A 22,197-nucleotide genomic window follows, 5' to 3' on the forward strand; every position below is an offset into this window, starting at 1 on the left:
GCTGGGCAGTGGAGACTTGGATGAATGTGTATCCAATGGGCATAGAGTGCATTGAACAGAAGTTGGGTTTCATATAACCCAATTACTAGCAAGCAACACAAACAAGCAACGTTTTTCTTTTTTTTTCCTATAAGGTGTGATTGTATTATCGCAAATTAGCTTCCTCTGTTTTTGATCTTAAGTGAAATACAATAGGCTTTCAGGTATATCTGCTTAATTATGGGCTACTGAAAATATCCAAAACTACTCTTAAGAATCTTTCCATGGAAAAATATCTTTCCATGGAATCTTTCCATGGAAAAATATACTAGATTGTGGATATTTTATGTTATTTTTACACTAACTGATTCATCACTGATATCTCAAATAGTAAATACCTCTTTTTTTGTATCAACAAAATACCTGCCTACTGTTTTCCTCTGTTTTGCCTTGATAAACAATCCTAGCCTGACTTTTGGGGTATCCACTTCTCTGAAGGGTTCCTTTTAATCTCTTCCTAAATCCGTAGCCTAGGAATACTTACTTACTAGAAAAATGAAATTATATTCAGCATCTTAAATTTTGGCAATTGTTTCATTTCATTTTCTTTATTAATATTATTAATAACATCTACTACACCAGTCCTTTATAGCTTTTAAAGCATTTCCAAGTCTTACTTAATTTTAAAGGCTGGAGATCAGAAACTCCAGTTCTGATAATATTATTTTATTGTATAGGTTTATTGGCATTGACAAGTTACATATCTTACCTTCTACATGCTCTAATGTTCTTCAGAAGATACTCTGGCTATCCCCACTCCAGAGAAGAGATAATAAATGTTGATGATTAACAAACAAAATTGCAGCCTTACAGGAAATCAGCCTCTTATGTAATTGTACTCCTCCTTCCCCAGGCTTACCTTTCCAGATCACATCTAACTGAGAGGTCAAAATTTAACCCCACAGAATCTCTTTATCAGATGGGGAAGCAGCAAGTATTAATGTCATTTTATTGTCAAGGAAACTGACCTGCAAAGAGCAACTGTTCTGCAAGGCAGGGCTAGAATCCAGACAGATAAACGGCTTCCATCTGACACCTACCAGGATTGGCGGGTAGAGTCCCACGCTCTGACGTTAAGTGGGCCCTTTCCATGTCAGTCACGTCCTTCCTCCTGTCTTGTCGGTGTTCTACTCCTTACTGAGTTTCATTCCTATCCTGCTCTTGACACGTACTGTCTTGAGGTTTTCTTCACTTTTAGTTAATTTCAAACCTTTTCCTGAGACAGGAAAAATACTATTACCTATTTCACTGGAGGCTATAAAGGACTCCTGGGACGTTAAGTGTTTCTCAATTCAATACCTTGTACCTTGTACCTTGTACCAGCCTGTACCTGTGGAACCGCAGAGCCTGGATGTTGAGTGAGGGTACTGTCGGGTGGCTGGGGCGGGAGAGGAAGCCCCTGGAGTGGTCTGGGGCAAGGTGAGGGCATCATGGGTAGCCACGGACTCATTTGGAGCTCTGGGGCACGTTCAAATCCCGTCTCTGCTCTTGCTCAACAGGACACTTAGCCACTCTCAAGGCCACAGTTCAGTCACCTGTAAGGGGGACCTACCCTCCCTACTGTGAGGATTAAATGAGATAATACAAACCGTGCACCTGGCTAATTTAGGAAGTAAGTTCAACTCCCCGCCTGCCCCTAGCTAGTCCCAGGCCTACACTGGAAGTGGGGAGGCGGAAGGGCGGGAGAGGTGAGGGGTCCTCAACTTTGAAGTGGTTCTGTTCCGTTTTCAAAAATCGAGCTCACTAGTCACATCCTCTTCGGAGGGCCTCTTGTTTGGGGCGGTGAGGTCCCCACCAGTTTACTGAGCCTCAGACCTGGCCTGGAAGCGTAGCAAGGTGGTCGGGGGTCTGGGCTTCGCGTGGATCCGGCGTCTGCAGCCACAGGCACCTGGCGGAGGAGGGAGGGTGCGGGCGCGGGGCTTTCGTCCCGGCTTTATGAAGGCTTCGGGGCCTGCTAGGGGGCGCAGTGAGCCGGGAGCCGGAGGAGGGTGGCGCGCGCCGGAGGACCCGCGGCCGGCAGCCGCCCGTTCCCCGGGTTCGCGCGCGTCTGCGCCCCTCGGTTCCCCAGCTCGGCCCCGCCCCCTCGGCTCCCTCCTGCCCTGTCCCTCCCCCAGGAGCTGCGGCGCGGCCCGCTGGCGCTTTCTAGAGTGGCTGAGGGCTCGGGGCGGTGGGCGGGGACCGTCTCCCGACTCCGGCCTCCGCGGGGTGGCCTCCATTAGTGTCGCGCGGAACCCCGAAAGCGAAGCCGCTCTGGGGAGTTAGTTCACCGACTCCCGGGCCCCAAGGTACTTGGCGGGCTGCGGGCTGGGGGTGAAGTGGGGAGGGTGTCTTGTCTGTTCATCGCCCCGAGAGGGACGCTTTGTCCCGGAGTCTTTCGCGGGGCTCGGTGGAAAGTCACACCCACTGCTCCTGCGGGCTCAGCGCCCGGCGCGCTCGAACAATTCGATGCAGCACGGCTCCAGCTTTATAAAATTTAGGAGTATTTATAAATGCGGGGGGGGCTACTGAAAGGAAATACCAGAAATGGGATGAGTTTTCTTTATAATTTTCCGTGTGCTTTGCAAGAGTTCTGTTTGTTTTCCTAATCAGAGAACAAAGAATTCCATTTATCAAGCGGAGCTCACAGAGCAATTGTGCGTGGACCCCTCGGCGTCCCCCAGGGGACTTTTCCGCGGGGCTTCGGATTCCCGAGAACTCCGGTTCTCTGCCGAGGGTTCTTCTGGACCTGCCCTTCTTGCCTCAGTGGTTCATTAGGAAAATACAGTAATCTCCTGTTTTCTGGGACTTTCCCCAGTTTTCAGCTTGAAAGGAGGAATTTCGCAAAGCCTCCGGAAGCCAGAACCCACGCTGTACCCCGTAGCGGATGTCCACAGCCGCCAAGAAGCTGGACTCTGCAGATCTGATTAGGGTAACAGGTTAATCAGGTCGAGTGGGAGAAGGAGGACCCTGTCTCAGAAGCAAAAGTGAGCTCTCTTAAGGTTTTCCTCTTGCTTTTTTTGGTTTTCACCACTCCTTTTGAGAAACCTATTCTTTAAGAATTGATTCTGCAGAACAGTAGTAGAGTTCACAGATGTCTTCGAAGACACACTGGGGGTGAGGACCGGCGAGGGAGGTTAGTCGCCGGGATAACCCTGCCTTTGACTGTGCTTCGGGTTTCTCTTCCCTCTTGTTAGCTCAGTGTTGGGTGTTGGTCAGGGAGAGGGCCTTTTAAAAAGGCTACTTGCAACGACTGATGACATACTTTCTCTTGAGATTATCCATAGGGTGGGAGCTGAGGAGGGATGAAAATAAAACTGTTAGAATACCTTGCTTATTAACACATGGCCCAGAACAAAACTCCATTATTTCACTACAGCTTACCTTAAAAAACAAACTTAAAGCATGAGAATCCTCTTGGCATGCATGACCACCCAGGGGCACCAAACTTTCTGTTAAACTGCTTGGACACCTGGTTCCTCCTTTGAGCGAAATTTCTTTTTGTTCATGACAGTTGAGGTCCAAACAGCCTTTTTGCAAGGTCAGGTAGTATGTCTCTTTACTGGCTTTGCCCAACTTTGGGAGGGATAGCTGGGGTGTGTGTGTGTGTGTGTGTGTGAGAGAGAGAGAGAGAGAGAGAGAGGCAGGGGTGGGGATGTGGGAGTGTGAGCAGGCCCCTAGAGACTATATTTTTGCTCATAACACCTCTATACATATCTATTTTTATTTCCTTTGAGAGGAGTCAGAAGGCAACCTCAGAGTCTAACCCTTCTCTTGACAGCTCAAAGACTCCCAGGTAAGTATGTACTTACTTCTTCCTGTCCAGCAAAGGAGAGGTTTACTCTTCTGACACTCAAAAATGGGGCCCTCACCTTATGTATTATGCTTTCTGTGATAAAGTTCTTGATAGCGGGGCTCATTTGCTCATTTTCATTTCTATATATTTATGTATTTATTGTGGTTCATTTGTGAATATAGATGTTACTATGTATCACCACAGTGTTTTGGAACTTTTTCTTTAAGCTCTATACCCATTGTGGAGTGAGAACTCATGACCCTGAGATCAGGGGTTGCCTGCTCTACTGACTGAGCCAACCAGGCAAAACATGTTTTATAATTTTTTTTTTAAGATTTATTTATTTATTTATTTGACAGAAAGAGATCACAAGTAGGCAGAGAGGCAGGCAGAGAGAGAGAGAAAGGGAAGCAGGCTCCCTGCTGAGCAGAGAGCCTGATGCGGGATTCGATCCAAGGACCCTGAGATCATGACCTGAGCGGAAGGCAGCGGCTGTAACCCACTGAGCCACCCAGGTGCCCCCTGTTTTATAATTTTTTAATGTCAGTTATCATCACAGTTAGCCCCTTTAATACTTAGCTAATCTCCACTTCCATTTAATTCCCTAAGAATCAGATGGTTTGTAATTTTGTAAAGAAAGTATTTGTTAAATGTTTGATTAGACATTAAGTACACATGGTATACAATTTCAAAGGTATAGAATGTGCAATGAAAAGTCTCCTTTCCGCCTCTGACCCCAGGTTTCCTCCAGAGGTAACCACTTTTATGTCTATATAAGCTCATTGTTTTTCTATCTTTGACAACTTATGCCAGGCATTTCAAAAAGCTGCTTTTGAGCATTTACACATTAGTGTTTTTTGTTTTTTTTTTTTTAAGATCTACCATGGCACCTGGGTCACTCAGTCAGTTAAGCATCTGCCTTTGGTTCAGGTCATGATCCCAGCCAGGATATTGGGACGGCCGAGGTGGCAGAGGCCAAGAGTATTAGTGGAACTACACAGTGGCTTTTAAAGCTTCTGCTTGCAAAGAAGCTTCTATGTCACTTCCATTCATGTTTCATTGTCACTGCAGTGGGAAGTATCATCTCTCTGAAGGGGCAAGGCCTGGTAGGGAGGGGCAGCAAATATTTGACAGTAGTACTGTCTACCTCAGTATTTTTGGAGAGTCACATTGTGATCCCCAAATTTGTCAAACCCTAGGAATTGATGCACACCAAGAAGCTAGTAGCCATTGATTTGATAAACCAGAATGCCAATTTTCTCCCCTTGCAGTGAATAATATATCTACCCTGAGAACTAGGCATAAGAGCTTGTATGGGGCAAACTTTTCTTGGTAGATTTGCTCAAAAGCATGAATTCTAAGCTAATTCGTTATAGGAAGAACACAAAACAAAATTTGGGTGTTACCAAAAGATTGTACCCAGAATACACAGTGGTTTTTAATCCAGTTCTCCCTTTGGAACTGTTATTGTCTGATGTCCCAAGAACGAACCAAAATGGTAGTGGTGTGTCCTAGACAAGGCCAAGATCACTGACAGATTCTTGCCCCTCCTTTTTAGGTTCTTTACTTGTTAACAGCTAATTTTTTTCTTGTCAACCACTAATTGTATCATCTGAGGATTTGTTATAATTATTCTCTTTAATGCTGTCAGCTTCTTGAATAATGAGACTTTATTATCAAAATTAAAGTCATCTTCAAATCACAGTTCTACTCATTGTGTGTTAATTCTTGCTGCATTGGTTTCATAGTAATTTTTACTATCCTTGGTCCATGATTTTGAGGGTTCCTCTCACTTTGTTGCTGATAGCTGGGCATGTCCTGTTTGCTTGGGTAGTATGATATGATGTAATAATGTCCAAAAACAATGTATGACAAGTAAATTTAAAATTAAAAATATATTTCCGAATCCATAAAAAAGAAATTTTGGGGGCGCCTGAGTGGCTCAGTGGGTTAAAGCCTCTGCCTTCGGCTCAGGTCATGATCCCAGGGTCCTGGGATCGAGCCCCGCATCGGGCTCTCTGCTCAGCAGGGAGCCTGCTTCCCCCCTCTCTTTCTGCCTACTTGTGATCTCTGTCTGTCAAATAAATCAAATCTTTTTTTTTTTTAAAGAAATTTTGCTTTGCTCTATCATTTGTTGAAAATTGAATACATTGAGAGTTTGATTTTTAACACTCACTCATATGTGGAATTTAAGAAACAAAACAAACGAACATAGGGGAAGGGAAGGAAAATAAGATGAAAATAGGGAGGCAAAGCATAAGAGACGCTGAACTCTGAGCACCTGAGGGTTGCTGGAGGGGAGGTGGGTGGAGGGAAGATAATTGGGTGATAGGCATTAAGGAGGGCACTTGACATAAATGAGCACTGGGTGTTATATACAAATGATGAATCACTAAATTTTCTCCCTGAAACTAATAATACAGTATATGTTAACTAAACTGAATTTAGTTTTGTTTTTTTTTGTTTTTTTTTTATTTGACAGAGATCACAGGTAGGCAGAGAGGCAGGCAGAGAGAGAGGAGGAAGCAGGCTCCCCGCTGAGCAGAGAGCCAGACGTGGGGCTCGATCCCAGGACCCTGAGATCATGACCTGAGCCGAAGGCAGAGGCTTTAACCCACTGAGCCACCCAGGCGCCCCTAACTAAACTGAATTTAAATAAAGAATTTAATAATAGAAAAAAAAAATAGCGCCATAGCTGCAAAACAGGAGGAAAGATTGTATTTTAGAAATAAATAGCAGCAAGTGTAGAAAGAAAAGGAAAGCATTTTGGTTTTATTTTTTTAAGCAGCATAATAATTCTGATACCAACATCTAATATAGATGGCAAACAAAACCACAAATCAACTTCACTTAAGATCATTGATTTCCAAACCCTAAACAGTTTTTAAGGAATGCAGGGAACAGTCAGCATTACTCTGTTGATGTAATTTATCACCATGCTGGATTAAAGGAATTCTCCGTAACCATTCAAATATAAGGTATATGTATATGTGTGGATATGGAAACAAATCACCCATTTGTATTATTAATTTAAGAATGCAAGGTCTAGGGGCACCTGGGTGGCTCAGTGGGTTAAAGCCTCTGCCTTCAGCTCAGGTCATGATCCCAGAGTCCTGGGATCGAGCCCCGCGTCGGGCTCTCTGCTCAGCGGGGAGCCTGCTTCCTCCTCTCTCTGTCTCTGTCTGCCTCTCTGCCTACTTGTCTGTCAAATAAATAAATAAAATCTTAAAAAAAAAAAAGAATGCAAGGTCTAGAACTAAATACACTTTGTTCCTGTTTGTGTCAGAAAAAATTTTCTCTATGTGGAGAACACAAGTTCTATGTTCTACATAGAACTATGTGTGTATGTGTGTATGAGCACACACATAGTTATGTTTATTGTATAAAGATAATTTCTGCAAGGATAAGAGCAACTTTTACAGTGATTGACTCTAGAAGGATTAGGGTGGAGGGAAGATACTCTTTAAAAAAATTTTTTTTTTTTTACCATATCAGTTTTTAAATTGTGTGCATTTAATTCTTTTAAAATAAATTAGTTTTAAAATGGCAAATCTGTGTCAGAATAATCTCTCCAAGAGTTTGGTAATTAATTCTCCGGTCCTGTTATACTGCTTTACTCCACTGATTATCAAAGGTGCATGTAGGCAAGTGTAGATGGAGGGCACCACAGGGCCAGGAGCTCTAGAGGGATTTAGCTCTTAATAGCAGTTAGCATGTGACTAATGACAGTTTGTTCAGTCATTAGGGAACAATTGATAAAAATAAACAAATTCCAGTAGGAGTACAGACTATGGTATTTAAAACTAACTTATGTAATGTCTAATTTTACAAGTATAAAACTTATAAAGCACTTAAGTACTTTTTTTTAGTATAGTTAATGTACAATGTTATATTAGTTTCAGGTATACAACATAGTGATTAAACTTTTCTATACTTTTGCTCACTGCAAGTGTAGCTACCATCTGTCACAATACACTACTATTACAGTAACATTGACTGTATTCCCTATGCTGTGCCTTTTATTTCTGTAATTTACTCATCTTGTAACTGGAAGCCTGTATCTCCCACTCCCCTTCACTCATTTTGCCTAACAACTTCCCTCCCCTCTGGCAACTATCAGTTTGTTCTCTGTATTTGCAGGTCATATTGTGTTTTTTATTTGTCTATTCATTTATTTTTAGATTCCATGTATGAGTATAATCATATGGTATTTGTCTTTCTCAGTCTGACTTAATTTAATTTAGGATAATAACTTCTAGGTTCATCCTAGTTATTGCAAATGGCACAATCTCATCTCCTTTTATGGCTGCATAATATGCCTGTGTGTGTGTGTGTGAGTGTGTGTACATCTTTTTTACCTGTTCATCTATCAGTGGACACATAGCTTGCTTCCCTATCTTAGCTAAGTATTTATTATATTTAACCCTTTACCTACTAGAAATATGAGTATGTAAATAACAAATGTTGAAATTGTTTATAATTTTTAAATTTCTTTAATCAGGTTTTATAATTCATAACATCTAATTCCAATTTAATTAATAAACTGTAGGTTTTCTTTATGTGTATAGCCTCTGAGGGCATTCAAACCAAAGGGATTTATTCCTGATTTTTAAAATATAGCTGTCATATTTTCTATGGGCCAAGTCACTATATTTAAATGAGAATGGAACTGAAGTTTCTTTATGCCCCTATCAAATCACTTTATTATTAATAAGTGTTTCTTGTTATTGTCTAGATTGTGTGTATGGTCTGTTGTCAAACTAGAAGTGAAAAAAGAGATAGAAAAAGTAATAGGGGCACCTGGGTGGCTCAGTTGGTTAAGCAACTGCCTTCGGCTCAGGTCATGATCCTGGAGTCCTGGGATCAATTCCCACATCAGGATCCCTGCTCGGCAGGGAGTCTGCTTCTCCCTCTGACCCTTCCCCTTCTCATGCTCTCTCTCTCTCACTCTCATTCTGTCTCTCTCTCTCTTAAATAAATAAATCTTAAAAAATAAAAAAAGAAAAAGTAATACACCAGATCTCATGGGACTTGGTATAAAATTTCACATATGTGCTAATTAATTGAGTATTCTATGTATTATCTTTTCTTTTTAGCATAGTTTATTTTAATTTTTTAATTTTTTTATAAACATATAATGTATTATTAGCCCCAGGGGTACAGGTCTGTGAATCGCCAGGTTTACACACTTCACAGCACTCACCATAGTCTATGTATTATTTTCTTAAAGTCTAAATAAATCCCTATCAGATTTTCATCAAAATATTAGAATTAAAGATTTCAGTGCCTAAAAAATGGGAGTGTACTAACATGCTGGTTTGATTCTTGCAGGCAAGTCATATTCCAAGACGCATCATGTCCAGTTTCGAAGATGCTGATACGGAAGAGACAGTGACTTGTCTCCAGATAACTGTTTACCATCCTGGCCAGCAGCAAAGTGGTGTATTCCAATCAATAAGGTTTTGTAACCGAGAAAAACTTCCTTCCAGCGAGGTGGTGAAATTTGGCCGAAATTCCAACATCTGTCATTATACCTTTCAGGACAAACAGGTTTCCCGAGTTCAGTTTTCTCTGCAGCTGTTTAAAAAGTTTGATAGTTCAGTTCTCTCTTTTGAAATTAAAAACATGAGTAAGAAGACCAGTCTGCTTGTGGACAACAAGGAGCTGTGCTACCTAAATAAAATAGACCTGCCTTACAAGTGCATGGTCAGATTTGGTGAGTATCAGTTCCTGATCGAGAAGGAAGATGGAGAGTCATTAGAGTTTTTTGAGATTCAATTTATTTTGTCTCCAAGATCACTCTTGCAAGAAAACAACTGGCCGCTCCAGAAGCCCATACCGGAGTATGGTGGTTACCTATCCTGCTCCACCCAAAACACTTCTCCTACAGAAATGGATGAAAATGAATTGTGAACACAGAGGGCTGAGAGGAGAATCATGAAGGATGAAGAAATCTGTAGACATTTTATGGATACTTCACAGTTTATTAGTATTTTACAGTCATCTGTTGTCAAATTTGGCAACTTTTATTATCATTTTGAAGTCTTTAAATTGTATTAGTCATCAGTTTAGTCATTTGTTACATTCCTAGATGTATTTTGGAATTACTGTGTATTATTAAGAATTATTAAGCATATTTAAGTGTACATCTGTGAGGGTTAATGTACAAGAAGTATCCGTGCTGATGAAGGGATAGTGTTCTCAGTAGGATTATTTTCTTTTTATGCTTGCTTTTAGTCCTATGTTTTGTTTTGTAAGGAACAGTCTCTTGGTTTGGTCATATTTCACACGTAGCCATTTTTCAAGGTCAAGGCTGTGGGCGTGTTGTTACTTGTGGTGTAGCCTGTTGGTACCTGCAGTACTAGGGTACTAGCATAATGTGTTTTGGAGAACTGTCAGTGCATCATTGTGGTTTTAGTATAGGAAGCCCTATCTGAGCAATAATACCTTTTCTGTGATTTCCTTTCTGTAGAATAATAGTGTTTATTCCCCAAAATAGAGTTTTCCTTGTATATATTCAGTATCTAAAACCAGTATTTTGGACATTTTAATGAACCATTGCTATGTTTAGGATTCTTTTTCAGTTTTCTTACCAAACATTGACTTTTATGTACCATGCATTTTTAAATTCCATGAATTTGAAATTTTAACAACATTCATGCATATAATAAAGTCAAAGTTTAATTCTGTAACCATGTTCTTTGAAACTCATTCTGGAGAAGGGAAAGAACTGTTCTTAGACTGCTTACTCTAAGGAAGGAGTGCCATAGGCCTCAGGCAGAGGCTGTGACTGGGGATTAAGATGGCTCTAGCTCTGCCCCTCAATGCGTATTGGCTCCAAATCTCCATACATCACTCCACGTGGTGGCACACGGCCACCGGTAGTTCCTGTGATACACATTGTTTGGTTTTCTGCATCTATCTTAAATCTGCTGCTTTTGCCAGTTTCTCTACCCCCGACCTCTAAATATCAACACTTAGTTGGGCTGCTCTGCCAATATGCTGCACCAGGGTGATCCTACCTAGTATAATGACTTAAAATACCATTTACTTATTAATGACTTCTAAACGTGTACCTCGACCTGTTCTCTGAACTACAGACATATGCATCCCATCACCTTCTTGATGTCTTGATATAAATTCCTCATAAACACCTCAAATTTAACTTCCAAAACAGAACTCTTAATTTCCTTCACCTTCCTAAATCTGTTCCTCCCACTACATTTGTCAAGTTGGAAACCAAAGTTATTGTGAAGTGTAGTTGTAGCTGCTAGGTTGGCTGTCATATTTCCAGATTTAACCGGCAGGGAGACAATAAGCTCAAATAGACTTAATTACTTCCACAGATAGCAAAAGCAAGGTCAGCATGAAGTCAGTGTTCCACATCCCTAGGGCTATCCCTTGGACATTGGACCAGGGAGGCCAAATGACACCTAAATGGAGGGCAGCTCTGTTGTTGAAGAGCCAACTCTAAACTCCAGCCTATTAGCCTACATCTGTAGTGAAAGGGAGTGAGGTGGAAATCTCTGCTTCACTAGAACCAGGGAGTGAGATGAGAAGTTGCCTCATGGCAGCCTTCTGCAAGATAGGGGAGCAGTTGATAAATGGCTTTGTCCCATCTCCTGGAAGACTGCCTATCTTGCCATGTTCTGGGGAGGATCACAGGGCTTTGTTAAGATTTCAGTAGGAATGTGGTTGAGTGTTGCTATACAGATGTGCTGTGAGCAAGGTCGCCAGAGCACCATGCTAGATGCATTATCCTACAGTTCTCTTGGATTCTTTTGGATTCCAGCTCTACTTTTGCCCTCCATCTAGCCCATCAGAAAATCTTGTTAACTCTACCTCTGAAGTTTATCAGCTCTGCATTCCTATCACGATTATCAACCCAAGTCACATCATGTCTCATGGCAAGTATCACACATATACTCTTGTCCTCTTATAACCCATTCTTTACACAGCAGCTAGAGGAATTTTTTAAAAATGCAAATTGGATCACGGTCCACTCTGGCTTACAGAAAGTCAGTGGCTTTATACATCAAATAAAATTAACTGTTAACCATAGTCTATAAAACCTTATATGATCTGGCCCTTAAGTACCCCTCCAATATCATATATTATTCTACCTCATGATGCTTCAGTCCCCGTGATCTTTTCATTCTCAGAACATACCAAACGTTCTCCTACACCTCAGGAATTTTATAAACATGCTTTTTATAGACAGGCTTTTTACTTGGCTGGTTCTGCTCAACAGTTAGGTCTCAGCTCAAATATCAGCTCACAGAAGACTTTCTTGTCCCTAGCCATCCTGCATCCTATCATCTCATATATTTTCTAACTGTGATCTGTTGTTTTCTTATTTACATGTTTCCTTGTTACTGTCTTGTCTCTCTCATCAGAATGTAGGCAAGAGCTTGGGCACTGTAAGTCTTTTTACTACTCTGTCCCTAACAAGCTATCAGACTCAGTAGATTCTCAAATATCTGCTGAATAAAAAAATGTTATTTCCAGTTTTTTTTTATAAATACATAAAACAAGAAAATTAATGTTTTCTTAGCAGTTAAAACACAAACATTTTCAAATTTAGTTCCATCCTGCTTTCCTAACTCACTCCTTTTTGTCTTCACAGCAGATTTAATAAAGAAATTATACCTAAGGAGACATAATTATGGTTATGTTTTTAGACTAAAACTAGTAATGGTCAAATAATTTATTATTTTTAAATGTAAAAATGTGTTTATTCACAATCCTTGAGAAGTTACCATTCCTTCAAAAAATTTTTTATGAACAAAATGCCAAGAAAAATTACAATAGTAGCTTATGCCAAACCAAAAATATACATCTGATGTATACAAACTTTAAAAAGCATAACACAGGCAATGTGAATATAGATTACCTTTAAAATATTTCCAGTGACAAAGCTACAACTTAAATTATGTTGAGAGTCATAAATAATAGCATTACCTAATATATTTACATATTTAAAGCATCATATTTATTTCTATGAGATAAAAAGAAGATGAAACTATAGATATCATTGCCTAGCAGTTCAAATATTGAAAGGGCCCCATGATTTTTTTTTAAGTACAGCAAGAACTTTAAGTTACTATTTATATCTGGACCTTCCTATATTTTTGAGAACATGCACTGTCATCGCTGCAAGAAAAAAAGAAAAAAAAAAAACACCAAGGAAAAATCAGAAACAAGTTTGCTTACTAAAATCATATTCAATCCTCAGCAAAATTAAGACAAGCAATTAGGGAGTGCTTTATAGCCTTGGCCTTTCAAAGTGAGACACAAGCTTTAGGGAAAAGAAGAGTTCACTGTATATCACAAATGCAGTTATTTATACTAATATGCTTAGTTCCATCCCATTAAAGTACCTTGTATTACAAGGCAAAGGAAAGCTTAATAAAATCAATGAATCCTTTCACACCAGAAAGGATTTTATTTTGAAATACCCGTATTGCCTTTTTAGGTTTTCCTTTCTTATAAATCATGCACAGAGAATATGTTCTGTGTAAAATCTTTCTAAGACCATTCATTGGAAATATAGAATTTAAAAAAATGACACCTAGAAATTTAATATATCAATTAACTTAAAGTCAATATTCATTTATAGTGGCAGCATGTAAAAGGAAGTGAAGACCTAAATATATGTATTTTCTTAAATATTACTTTTGAATACTAGCTTCAAGTGTCTGAACTCTGAAAGCCTATTTGAACATCTCATATCCTTTGTTCAGACTGAATCAACATTATTATACTAGGAAACGCAGTTAAGTATAGAAAAAAACTGATATTTCAGCATTTCTTTAGGGTCATCAACTCAATTGTGCTTATTATTAGATAATAAAAGTTAAATAAGTCACAGGAATAAATAATGTTGGAAAAGGGAACACTTATGAATCTGATCTGGCAGTCCCTCCTCATGCTCCCTTCACATCTGCTGAGAATTAATACATCAGACAATAAAATGCCTTAGTATTTTCACAGTTAACTACTGAAATAGGCTTAAGAAAGCATTCAAAGTAAAGCTAATAAAACTATTTTAAAAAGTGAAAATCTACAAATAGTAAACACGAATGCTATAAAGAAGAGTTAAAATAAATTTAACTGATAACATGACAGAACCATTACATTGTTTTTGAAAAGCAGAAGGCAGATGATGAAATTGCACTTAATTCTGAAGCAGCTCAGATATAGCCTATCATTCCTATTCCTTTCTAATAAGCATTTACAAGATGTTTTCTTATCTCCCTCTTACAAAAAGGCTCAGCACAACCACTGATACATTCTAGTTGTTTTTTAACATTTGGTCACAACTGATAAACAGGGTCATACAATTTTACCCTATCGTTTCTGTTGATCTGCATCAGACTGCTTTATGCCAGAATCAGACAGTTCTAATACAGGATTTACAAATCCAGAATACTCGGAATTGCCATTATCATCCATTTCAGCACTAACAAAGTCATTCTCCCACTCCAGGCCATTGGAATCATCAGAGGCTGATGTAGGATTACTTCCAGTCTTCTTGCTGCTATACTTAAGTGCTGCTCGGAGAATGTCTTCCTCTGTTCTGGAACGTTCTCTCATTGGAAGCATGCGATTCATTCCTGTTATTTGGAAGGAGTTATTAGAAATCTCAGTGAAAATTTTAAAGGCTATATTAAAAGACATTACGGTTTAATAATGTACTTTTTGTTTAATAATCAGACTTGACTTGTAAATTTACTTAAAGAGTCAGTCCTACGGAGGCCTTATGTTATGGGAAGGTTTCTGATGGGTTCTGTCTTCTACATAGTCTAGTTTAATAACTGTGTTAATAACTTGAATAACCTTGAAAGTCATGTTATCTACAAATCTAATTAGCATACGGATAGTCTGGATGACAGAATCAGGAATTAAAAGATCTGAAAGACTTTAGATCAAACTGAACAAGATGCTACAATAAAAATATATTTTATTAAAGTCTGCTGATTGGGATCCAGATAGGAAATAACGTAAGTACAGGATTGTGGTAACACTGTTTGGCTGAGAAGAAGACTTAAATTAAGTTAATGCAATCTTTGGTAAAGTTATTCAAGCTTCCTATATCTGTTTCTCTATGATAAAAAAAAATGGCTCAATTAGAGGACTAAGGTATTCCATCCCAAAATTCTATGAAATATTTCATGCTTATTAGTCTTCTTAAAGTCCTATATTCTGTAATTGGTTCTTCATTTTCGTGGATTACATAGTTCTTAAAGTGAAAATGAAAACTTGAGCCTTATTCAGTGAAATGGCCTTAAAAAAAAAATCCACATTTGAGGGGCGCCTGGGTGGCTCAGTGGGTTAAGCCTCTGCCTTCGGCTCAGGTCATGATCTCAGGGTCCTGGGATCAAGCCCCCCATCGGCCTCTCTGCTCAGCAGGGAGCCTGCTTCTCCCTCTCTTTCTGCCTGCCTCTCGGCCTACTTGTGATCTCTCTATCTCTCTCTCTGTGTCAAATAAATAAATAAAATCTTAAAAAAAAATCCACATTAGAGGCCTTGCTATCTGTCACATCTGTACTGGTGTTTTATATAAGTTTCATTTCATCCTCACAACATTCATATGTTTATTTGTTCAATATTTACTAACTGCTTATTATGTGCCAGGCATTTTTAGACCCTGGGTATATAACGGTGAATAATCATCCTTTAAAGTAAGCTTATTATTCCCTTTTTATGATGAACAAACTGCAGCTTAAAGAGAGTAAGAAATCTACCTAAAATACTACAGCTAGGAAAACATATCAGCTAAAATTAAAACCTATGTTCATGTTAAAGCTGTTGTACTACACAAAAACTGCTAACAAATGGCTAAAGTTATAAAAAAAAATATATATATATATATAAAATGAACCAAAAGATAATAAAATTTTGGCTTTAGGTTGACCACAAGGGGGCAGTAATTCTTCTTACTGAGTAACAAAATGGGTGGATAACAGAAATATTAAAGTGAAAAATTAACATTTATTTTTAAAAGCTCAAGAAACACTAAGAATTATACTATTTTCTAAACCATTTATCAACAAATATAATCACTAATAAGGTAAGAGACCAAGAAATTTTTATATCGATTTTTTAAGGCCTTGCACTCCCTTCAACATAAAGTAAAATACCAAGTAGATTTGTATAGGCTATCATGGATTAAAATTTAAGGTAAAACTGTGAATATAAAATACCTTCTTCATCTTCCCACTCTAGATCGAGGGATGTGCTGTCATCATTTCCACTTGATTTAGTTTTGGTCATTAAATCACAACTGCTTTCTGTATTTGGTGTCAGAACTGTGGCATCTGATGAGAGTCCTAGGATATACACCAAATATAATGTGGTCATTATACTATACCACAAACGTGGTCATTTGCACTCTTTTATCACAACCATTTATTCTGTAATATTATCTATAATATTATAATGATATAATTTATATTATATATAATATATACCAAGTATATATTAATATATAACAACATATATTATTATTATTCCTTTTAATAGCTTAAGAAACAATTATTGAAATCATCACACTGGTAAGTTTTTGTTAGGAACAACATAGCGCTTTTTTCCCTTTTTTTCTTTTTTTTGCCATACAGCACGATAAACATGCAAATTTAAATGAATTATAAACTTTTCCAATACAATGAACTCTAGGTAACAGTCAATTACAAAGAGAACAAAAAATAAATGAAAAAAATAAAAATGAAAGAAATCTGTTTTCAAAATGGAAACACTACTGGATAGTAGTAGTAGCACTACTATGCTTCCATTATTGGAAGTACAGGAATTCTGACTTTTGAAACTTAGAGAAAAACACTTTGATCTTATAACTCAATTTGTAGTAAGTAAAATAAGTACACTTTTGTACTACTTCTTCCCACCTTCCCTTTTTCTGGGAGGCAGAGAGGTAAACCCTCTGGGGGGTACCACAGTAGAAATGGAAAAATGAGTGTTTGACTCTCCATCAAGATCTACAGTAATAGCCTGAGATTTTTCTTTGCTCCAACTCCTTTTTAAAAAGGAAAGATAGGGGGTGATTGGGTGGCTTGGTCGGTTGAGCATCCAATTCTTGATCTCAGCTCAGGTCTTGATCTTGGGGTCACAAATTTAGGCCCCCTGTTGTGCTCCATGCTGGGCGTGGAGCCTACTTAAAAAAAATAAATAAAATAAAAAATAAAAAGGAAAATTGTATAATTGTATAATTAAATTGTATAATAAAATTGTATAATTAAGGACCAGTTAACTGACCTATCTGGAAAATACAAATTTAGAGGGCAGAAAGTTCTATCGAAACAGAGCCAAGATCTCCAATTATCTGTTTACAGTGGCATGAAGTAAAAAAGTATGCATATATTTTAAAAGACTTACTACTACTTCGAAAAACTTCATACTGTGACTTTATATTTCTCAAACAAGATTCAAAGTCATCTTCTGGTCCTGAACTGTAAGGAAAGTAAAAGAAATATATTCGTAATAGATTCAACATAATGCATGCTTAAGTTAATTTATGGCATTTTAGTCTGAAGGTCTATCCCACACAAATTTATAATTACTATGCAATTAGAGTAACCTAATGAAAATGGGTCTTGATTTTCTTAATGCTAGCAATAAATTGAAAATGATAAGATTTTGGTTAACACTGAAGTCAATGTTTAGTAGTAAGCCCATCTTCATAATTTATAATAATGAATCATGAACAAGGTTCTTTTAATGAGTGGAAAATATGACTCTGGGATGTGTCTTCTAAAAACTGATCCCATATAAACTTTATTGTAAGAGAGATGTGCTAAGGAAAACACAAGCAAGGCAAGAGATAAGCAATTTATCCAAAAGCATTCAGTGTATTACTGCATCATTTTCTACATGGAAGATACGACCACTCTCAAAAATGCAATGAAATCAATTCAATTAAATAATGATCACTTTCCAATGTAAAGAAAGCAAATGTTCTCAGTATTCTTACAAGATAGGTGTCTATGTTTTTTAGGGAACACACAAACATAATATGTATACAAACACCCAGAGCTGAACTGTACTCTCTTTGGATATTACATTTTCTACCACAAAGGGAAGTAGTATGTTTCACTATTTACCTCTGATATTCTCCATTGTTTGAAGGATGGTATCGCTGCACAACTCTCTGCCTTTCTTGCTTTGGAAACATAATGCAATACAAAATCACTCTCTATTGCAAAATTATACTTTAAAAAATCATTCATGCAAAACCAAAAGATTATTTTTTCTAGTTCCTAAAAAAAACTTTAAAAGTTATTCTACTTAAGCTTTTTCCTTAAATGTATCATTGTTCATTTCTATAACCTCTTATTTATGGTTGCAATTTCTCCCGATCTTTCAGTGTATAATCGTTAAGGGTCAGAATATTCATAATGTTATTAAAAACTAACTTTTAAACATATATATATTGGTGTATTGAACATTCTTCTTACCCCTAAGAACTTCTAATAACTGGAAGGATGAATGGTAAGAAAAAAAACAGTTAAAACAGTAGATGAAGTTCTATTTTGGCTGAAATAAGTAGCAAAAGAACTAAAGATCTACAAGACCTGGCTAAGCTGACTCAGAAATAATAAAAACAAAGGATTTAGAAGACCTGTCAGATAGTTAAGGCTCTGACAGTTATTAGCTATGTGCCCGTGGCATGCACTTTACTTTCTGTTTTTTTTCATCTGTAAATTATAGATGGCTATAATACTGCCCAAGCAAACTCACAGAGCTATTGTGAAAATCAGATGAATTTTCATATATCTGTGTATCTTTTCTGTGCCAGTGGATGTTGTACAGAGTGCTATATGTTCCTGCATCAGTATTTAGTCAGGGAAGAAAAAACTCAGAGAATTCGGGAAAAACTCAGAGGACCCAAATAGATTCTGCATATGGAATGCTTTTGTCTTTAAAAGGTGAGCAGTAGAGGGGCGCCTGGGTGGCTCAGTGGGTTAAGCCTCTGCCTTTGGCTCAGGTCATGATCCCAGGGTCCTGGGATCGAGCCCCGCATAGGGCTCTCTGCTTGGCCAGGAGCCTGCTTCCCTTCCTCTCTCTCTGCCTCTCTCTCTGCCTCTCTCTCTGCCTGTCTCTCTGCCTACTTGTGATCTCTGTCTGTCAAATAAATAAATAAAAATTTAAAAAAAATAAAGGTGAGCAGTAGAGAAGTTATAGTAAAAAGAGTTATACAAATTATAGCCAGAAAAATATTTTTATTTCTTAGTAGAAGGTGAGTTAATTTTTAAACTTTTCCACTAGTTAGAACTTACTAAAAAAACAACCCCCCCCACTCTCCCATATAATCTAATTAGTCTGCTGAAACAGATTAATCAAAATGACAGGGGAGCAGGGGGAGAATGAAAGGGAGAAAAAGGGCACAGGTTACATATAAACTCATAGCAGTATGACACGATTTTTCAGTTTCTCTAAGCTACAATAATTATAATGTGACATGATCTTTGTACTACTTCAGTTAATGTTACAGTAGAGAGTTCACATAGGCAAGATACAGAGGAAGATACTAAGTAGGATAACTGGCTCAACACCATTGTACTTGAATGCTGGCTCTACCATTTATTAACTAGGATTTTATTAAGCAAGTTATTTAACATCTCTGTCCTTTGGCTTCCCCATCTATAAAATGAGGATTGAAAATGTTACCTGCTAGGATTGTTGCGAGTATTAAACAAAGTAAAACATGTAAACTAACTAAAACAGTAATACCGTAAGTGCCTGTTATTAATAATGGTCTGGCATTATAGTAATGCCGTATTAGCATGTATCATGGTGAGATATAATAAATCTGTTGCTTTCTCTGATAATATGCCAAAGATTTCTCAAGACTCAAACCCCAAATCTCCCAAAGACACAAGAATAAAGACAAGAAATATACAATATTTGAAAAACAGGCAAATTGCCCAGCTTACCAGATTCAAAGAAGTATAGGAAATTGCAGTAGTTCAAGCAATTGTTTAAAAAAATACTCACAAAAATAAACTAAAAAATGCTGCAGAAATTATGTTTAAAGAGTAGTTTTACAATGTTTCCACCTAAGAGTATATTTATTTTTCCAAAAGAATACTGGATTTTGGAAAACTACATTTCATCTTTGGGATAAACAAGAATTAGCTTCTGCTAATTTAAAGTGAAACAACATTCAATATCAAGCACATACTTTGATGTTATTTCTAGTTTTTAAATACAAGCTAATTTGTCTTTAAAATTCCTAAGAATATATACATAAATACATTCGTTGTTCAACAAGAAGCCCTTGATTCTAGGATGGAGAAAGAATCTCAACTAGGATTTGTCAGAGAAAATCAGGAGAAAAGCAGCCCTAATATATGTTGGGGTCTTTTCCCCTCACCTCCAAGAGCTTTCGCTGCTTTGCTGCCCTGGCTGCTTCACGCTGTGCAGCGTATAAAGCTTCTTCTTCTAGTCTTAACTTCTCTTCTTGTAAGGCTAACTGTACATGAACAAAACAATAAGGATTAACAAAAATCAGAACCTGTCTAACTGCTCTAAAAATAAAATGTTTGTCAAATTAAAAATAAATTATTAAAAAAATAAATGATCTCTACAAAGCATAATAGAATCAAAATTTTTGTGATTTCTCATTTCAATTTCTCCTTTTATAAAATAATTCCAATGATATCAAACATATTATCGAACTCTTTAGAAGTTGAATTATGAAGTAGTAGCATTTAATTTGCAGAAATACAAAACTATTTCTTCCTTTAGAATATGCAGTGATCTTCATTCTCAACAATTGTTCCAATGCCTATCACCCTGACTAGTTTAATGGTTTTGGCTTTCGTAAGTCCAAGGTCTTTAAACTAAGGCCAATCATATCACCATCTATCAAAGTGAAGTAAGCTTTCACAAAGTTCATGTCTCATTGATGCACATGTGTTCTGAATTTTATTTCTATCCAGTTAATCAAAAGTTACTTTCAAATTTAAGTTCTTGCCATTCATAATAGCATACTAACTGCTTTAGTGGTAATCCATTGCAGGTCATATCAAACTTAAAAAAATTTCAACAATTTTTCTCCTTAACCTAATATTAGCATCTATTGCATAGCATAAATGAATGCTGCTGAAATCACTAGTTAATACTTAAAAGATTATTCTTAAATCTATAATAGAATATGACTAATTCCATTTAGTGAAGAGCAAAACTATAATTACAGACCATTCCTATAAACACATTAAAGTAAGTATAACATTTATGATTATAGTTTATGGTTCACTTACTAAGAATAAACAAGTCCTGACAAACAAAAAGACTTAAAAAATATTTACTGTTAGACTTTTTAAAAGTTGTTTTTAAACATAAAAATACATGTATCTCGTCAGAGTCTCTATTTGTGAATTAAGGAATTAGTTTTTAAAAGAACATATTATCTTCATTTTTGGCAGCATATGATTTCTGATCAATTAAACTGAAATAAAACAAACTATAATAGACTAAAATTTTTTAATTGTAAATAATCTTCATCTGCATAATATCTAAATATAGATCCAGTGACTGTTCATAAGGACCATATTAATTAATGAAAACTTTCTCCATAACATCAACAGAGGTCTTATGATAACATATACTTAAGCAACATAAAAATACTATTTACCTCTTTTTGAATTTTCATATCAAGAGCTTTCTGTTTTTCAGCAATAGAATCATAATGCCTCTCTCTTAGGTTGACAATTTCTTCCTCAGTAAGAGGCCTACAGAAAAAAATGAGGGAGAAAAAAGAAAGAAAAGAAAAAAACATTTTTGGTGAGAACAAGTCCAAATAAAACACTGATCAACCAGAAAAATACTAAAATTGTATTGTCAAAAAAGTATTAAAGCAACATGATACTATAACTTTAATGGTTAAGAGTAAAAAGGTATACATTTTAACATTTGCTATAATTTGGTATATACATTGAACATGATGATATATCATCAGAGTATTTTTCAGTACTATAACCACTTTTAAGAAATGCGGACTACATTTATCACTTTGGCTCTGCTTCAGCCATCTGACCATATCCCAAAATGTTCATCATGAAGTATAAACTGCAGTACACTATGCTCTGATAGCCCTCTTACCATTCTGGAACTCTTAACTCACATACACATTACCCTCCTGTTTATCCTGCTCAGTCGCTCTGGGTACTCCAAGGCCTTGATCCTTCCCTTTTCTCCCTGTCTACTTATCCTTATTACCTTGCCACACTTCACATACAACCAATGTGGACACCATGGCAAATCTGAAGTACTTTCTTACCAACATCTCACCTTCTTGCAATCCTATCATCATGATACCTCATTCACCCAGCTTACTTTCTGACCTTGGATCAATTCCATGATCAGCC

General features: G+C 37.3%; 2 protein-coding genes and 1 long non-coding RNA gene across 14 annotated transcripts in view; 2 read left to right on the top strand and 1 right to left on the bottom strand.

Moving 5' to 3' along the window:
• The first annotated feature begins 1,857 nt into the window (after nucleotides 1–1,857).
• Nucleotides 1,858–10,101, top strand: TIFA (TRAF interacting protein with forkhead associated domain). 11 transcript variants are annotated; one of them, XM_032859714.1, is made up of 3 exons: nucleotides 1,859–1,875; nucleotides 2,834–2,947; nucleotides 9,143–10,101. In XM_032859714.1, exons 2-3 carry the CDS (start codon nucleotides 2,903–2,905, stop codon nucleotides 9,722–9,724), a joined length of 627 nt encoding a protein of 208 aa, XP_032715605.1. In that variant the 5' UTR covers nucleotides 1,859–1,875; nucleotides 2,834–2,902; the 3' UTR covers nucleotides 9,725–10,101. The 11 variants fall into 11 exon arrangements, with proteins under 11 accessions (XP_032715684.1, XP_032715605.1, XP_032715596.1 ...); XM_032859705.1 differs by lacking the exon at nucleotides 1,859–1,875 and adding an exon at nucleotides 2,145–2,324; XM_032859731.1 differs by lacking the exon at nucleotides 1,859–1,875 and adding an exon at nucleotides 3,395–3,811 and having other exon boundaries at nucleotides 2,916–2,947.
• On the top strand, nucleotides 6,455–8,656 carry LOC116868952. Its single transcript, XR_004382924.1, has 3 exons — nucleotides 6,455–6,854; nucleotides 7,060–7,592; nucleotides 8,150–8,656. It is a non-coding gene; the product is annotated as an uncharacterized LOC116868952 (long non-coding RNA).
• A 3,686-nt stretch (nucleotides 10,102–13,787) lies between the features above and the next one.
• AP1AR (adaptor related protein complex 1 associated regulatory protein) overlaps nucleotides 13,788–22,197 on the bottom strand; it is a 39,178-nt gene continuing 30,768 nt past the window's right edge. The window contains exons 5-10 of one of the 2 annotated variants that reach the window (XM_032859684.1): nucleotides 21,465–21,561; nucleotides 20,202–20,300; nucleotides 17,929–17,987; nucleotides 17,204–17,277; nucleotides 16,018–16,143; nucleotides 13,788–14,427 (exon numbers count right to left, since the gene is read on the bottom strand). In XM_032859684.1, coding sequence (XP_032715575.1) covers nucleotides 14,162–14,427; nucleotides 16,018–16,143; nucleotides 17,204–17,277; nucleotides 17,929–17,987; nucleotides 20,202–20,300; nucleotides 21,465–21,561 — 721 coding nt within the window. In that variant the 3' untranslated portion in view covers nucleotides 13,788–14,161. The remainder of the gene's footprint in view (nucleotides 14,428–16,017; nucleotides 16,144–17,203; nucleotides 17,278–17,928; nucleotides 17,988–20,201; nucleotides 20,301–21,464; nucleotides 21,562–22,197) is intronic. The other variant, XM_032859693.1, reaches the window with a different exon arrangement.

Source organism: Lontra canadensis, unplaced genomic scaffold (assembly GCF_010015895.1).
Source record: "Lontra canadensis isolate GAN:19392208 unplaced genomic scaffold, GSC_riverotter_1.0 scaffold1, whole genome shotgun sequence".
NCBI classification, from domain to species: Eukaryota; Metazoa; Chordata; class Mammalia; order Carnivora; family Mustelidae; genus Lontra; species Lontra canadensis.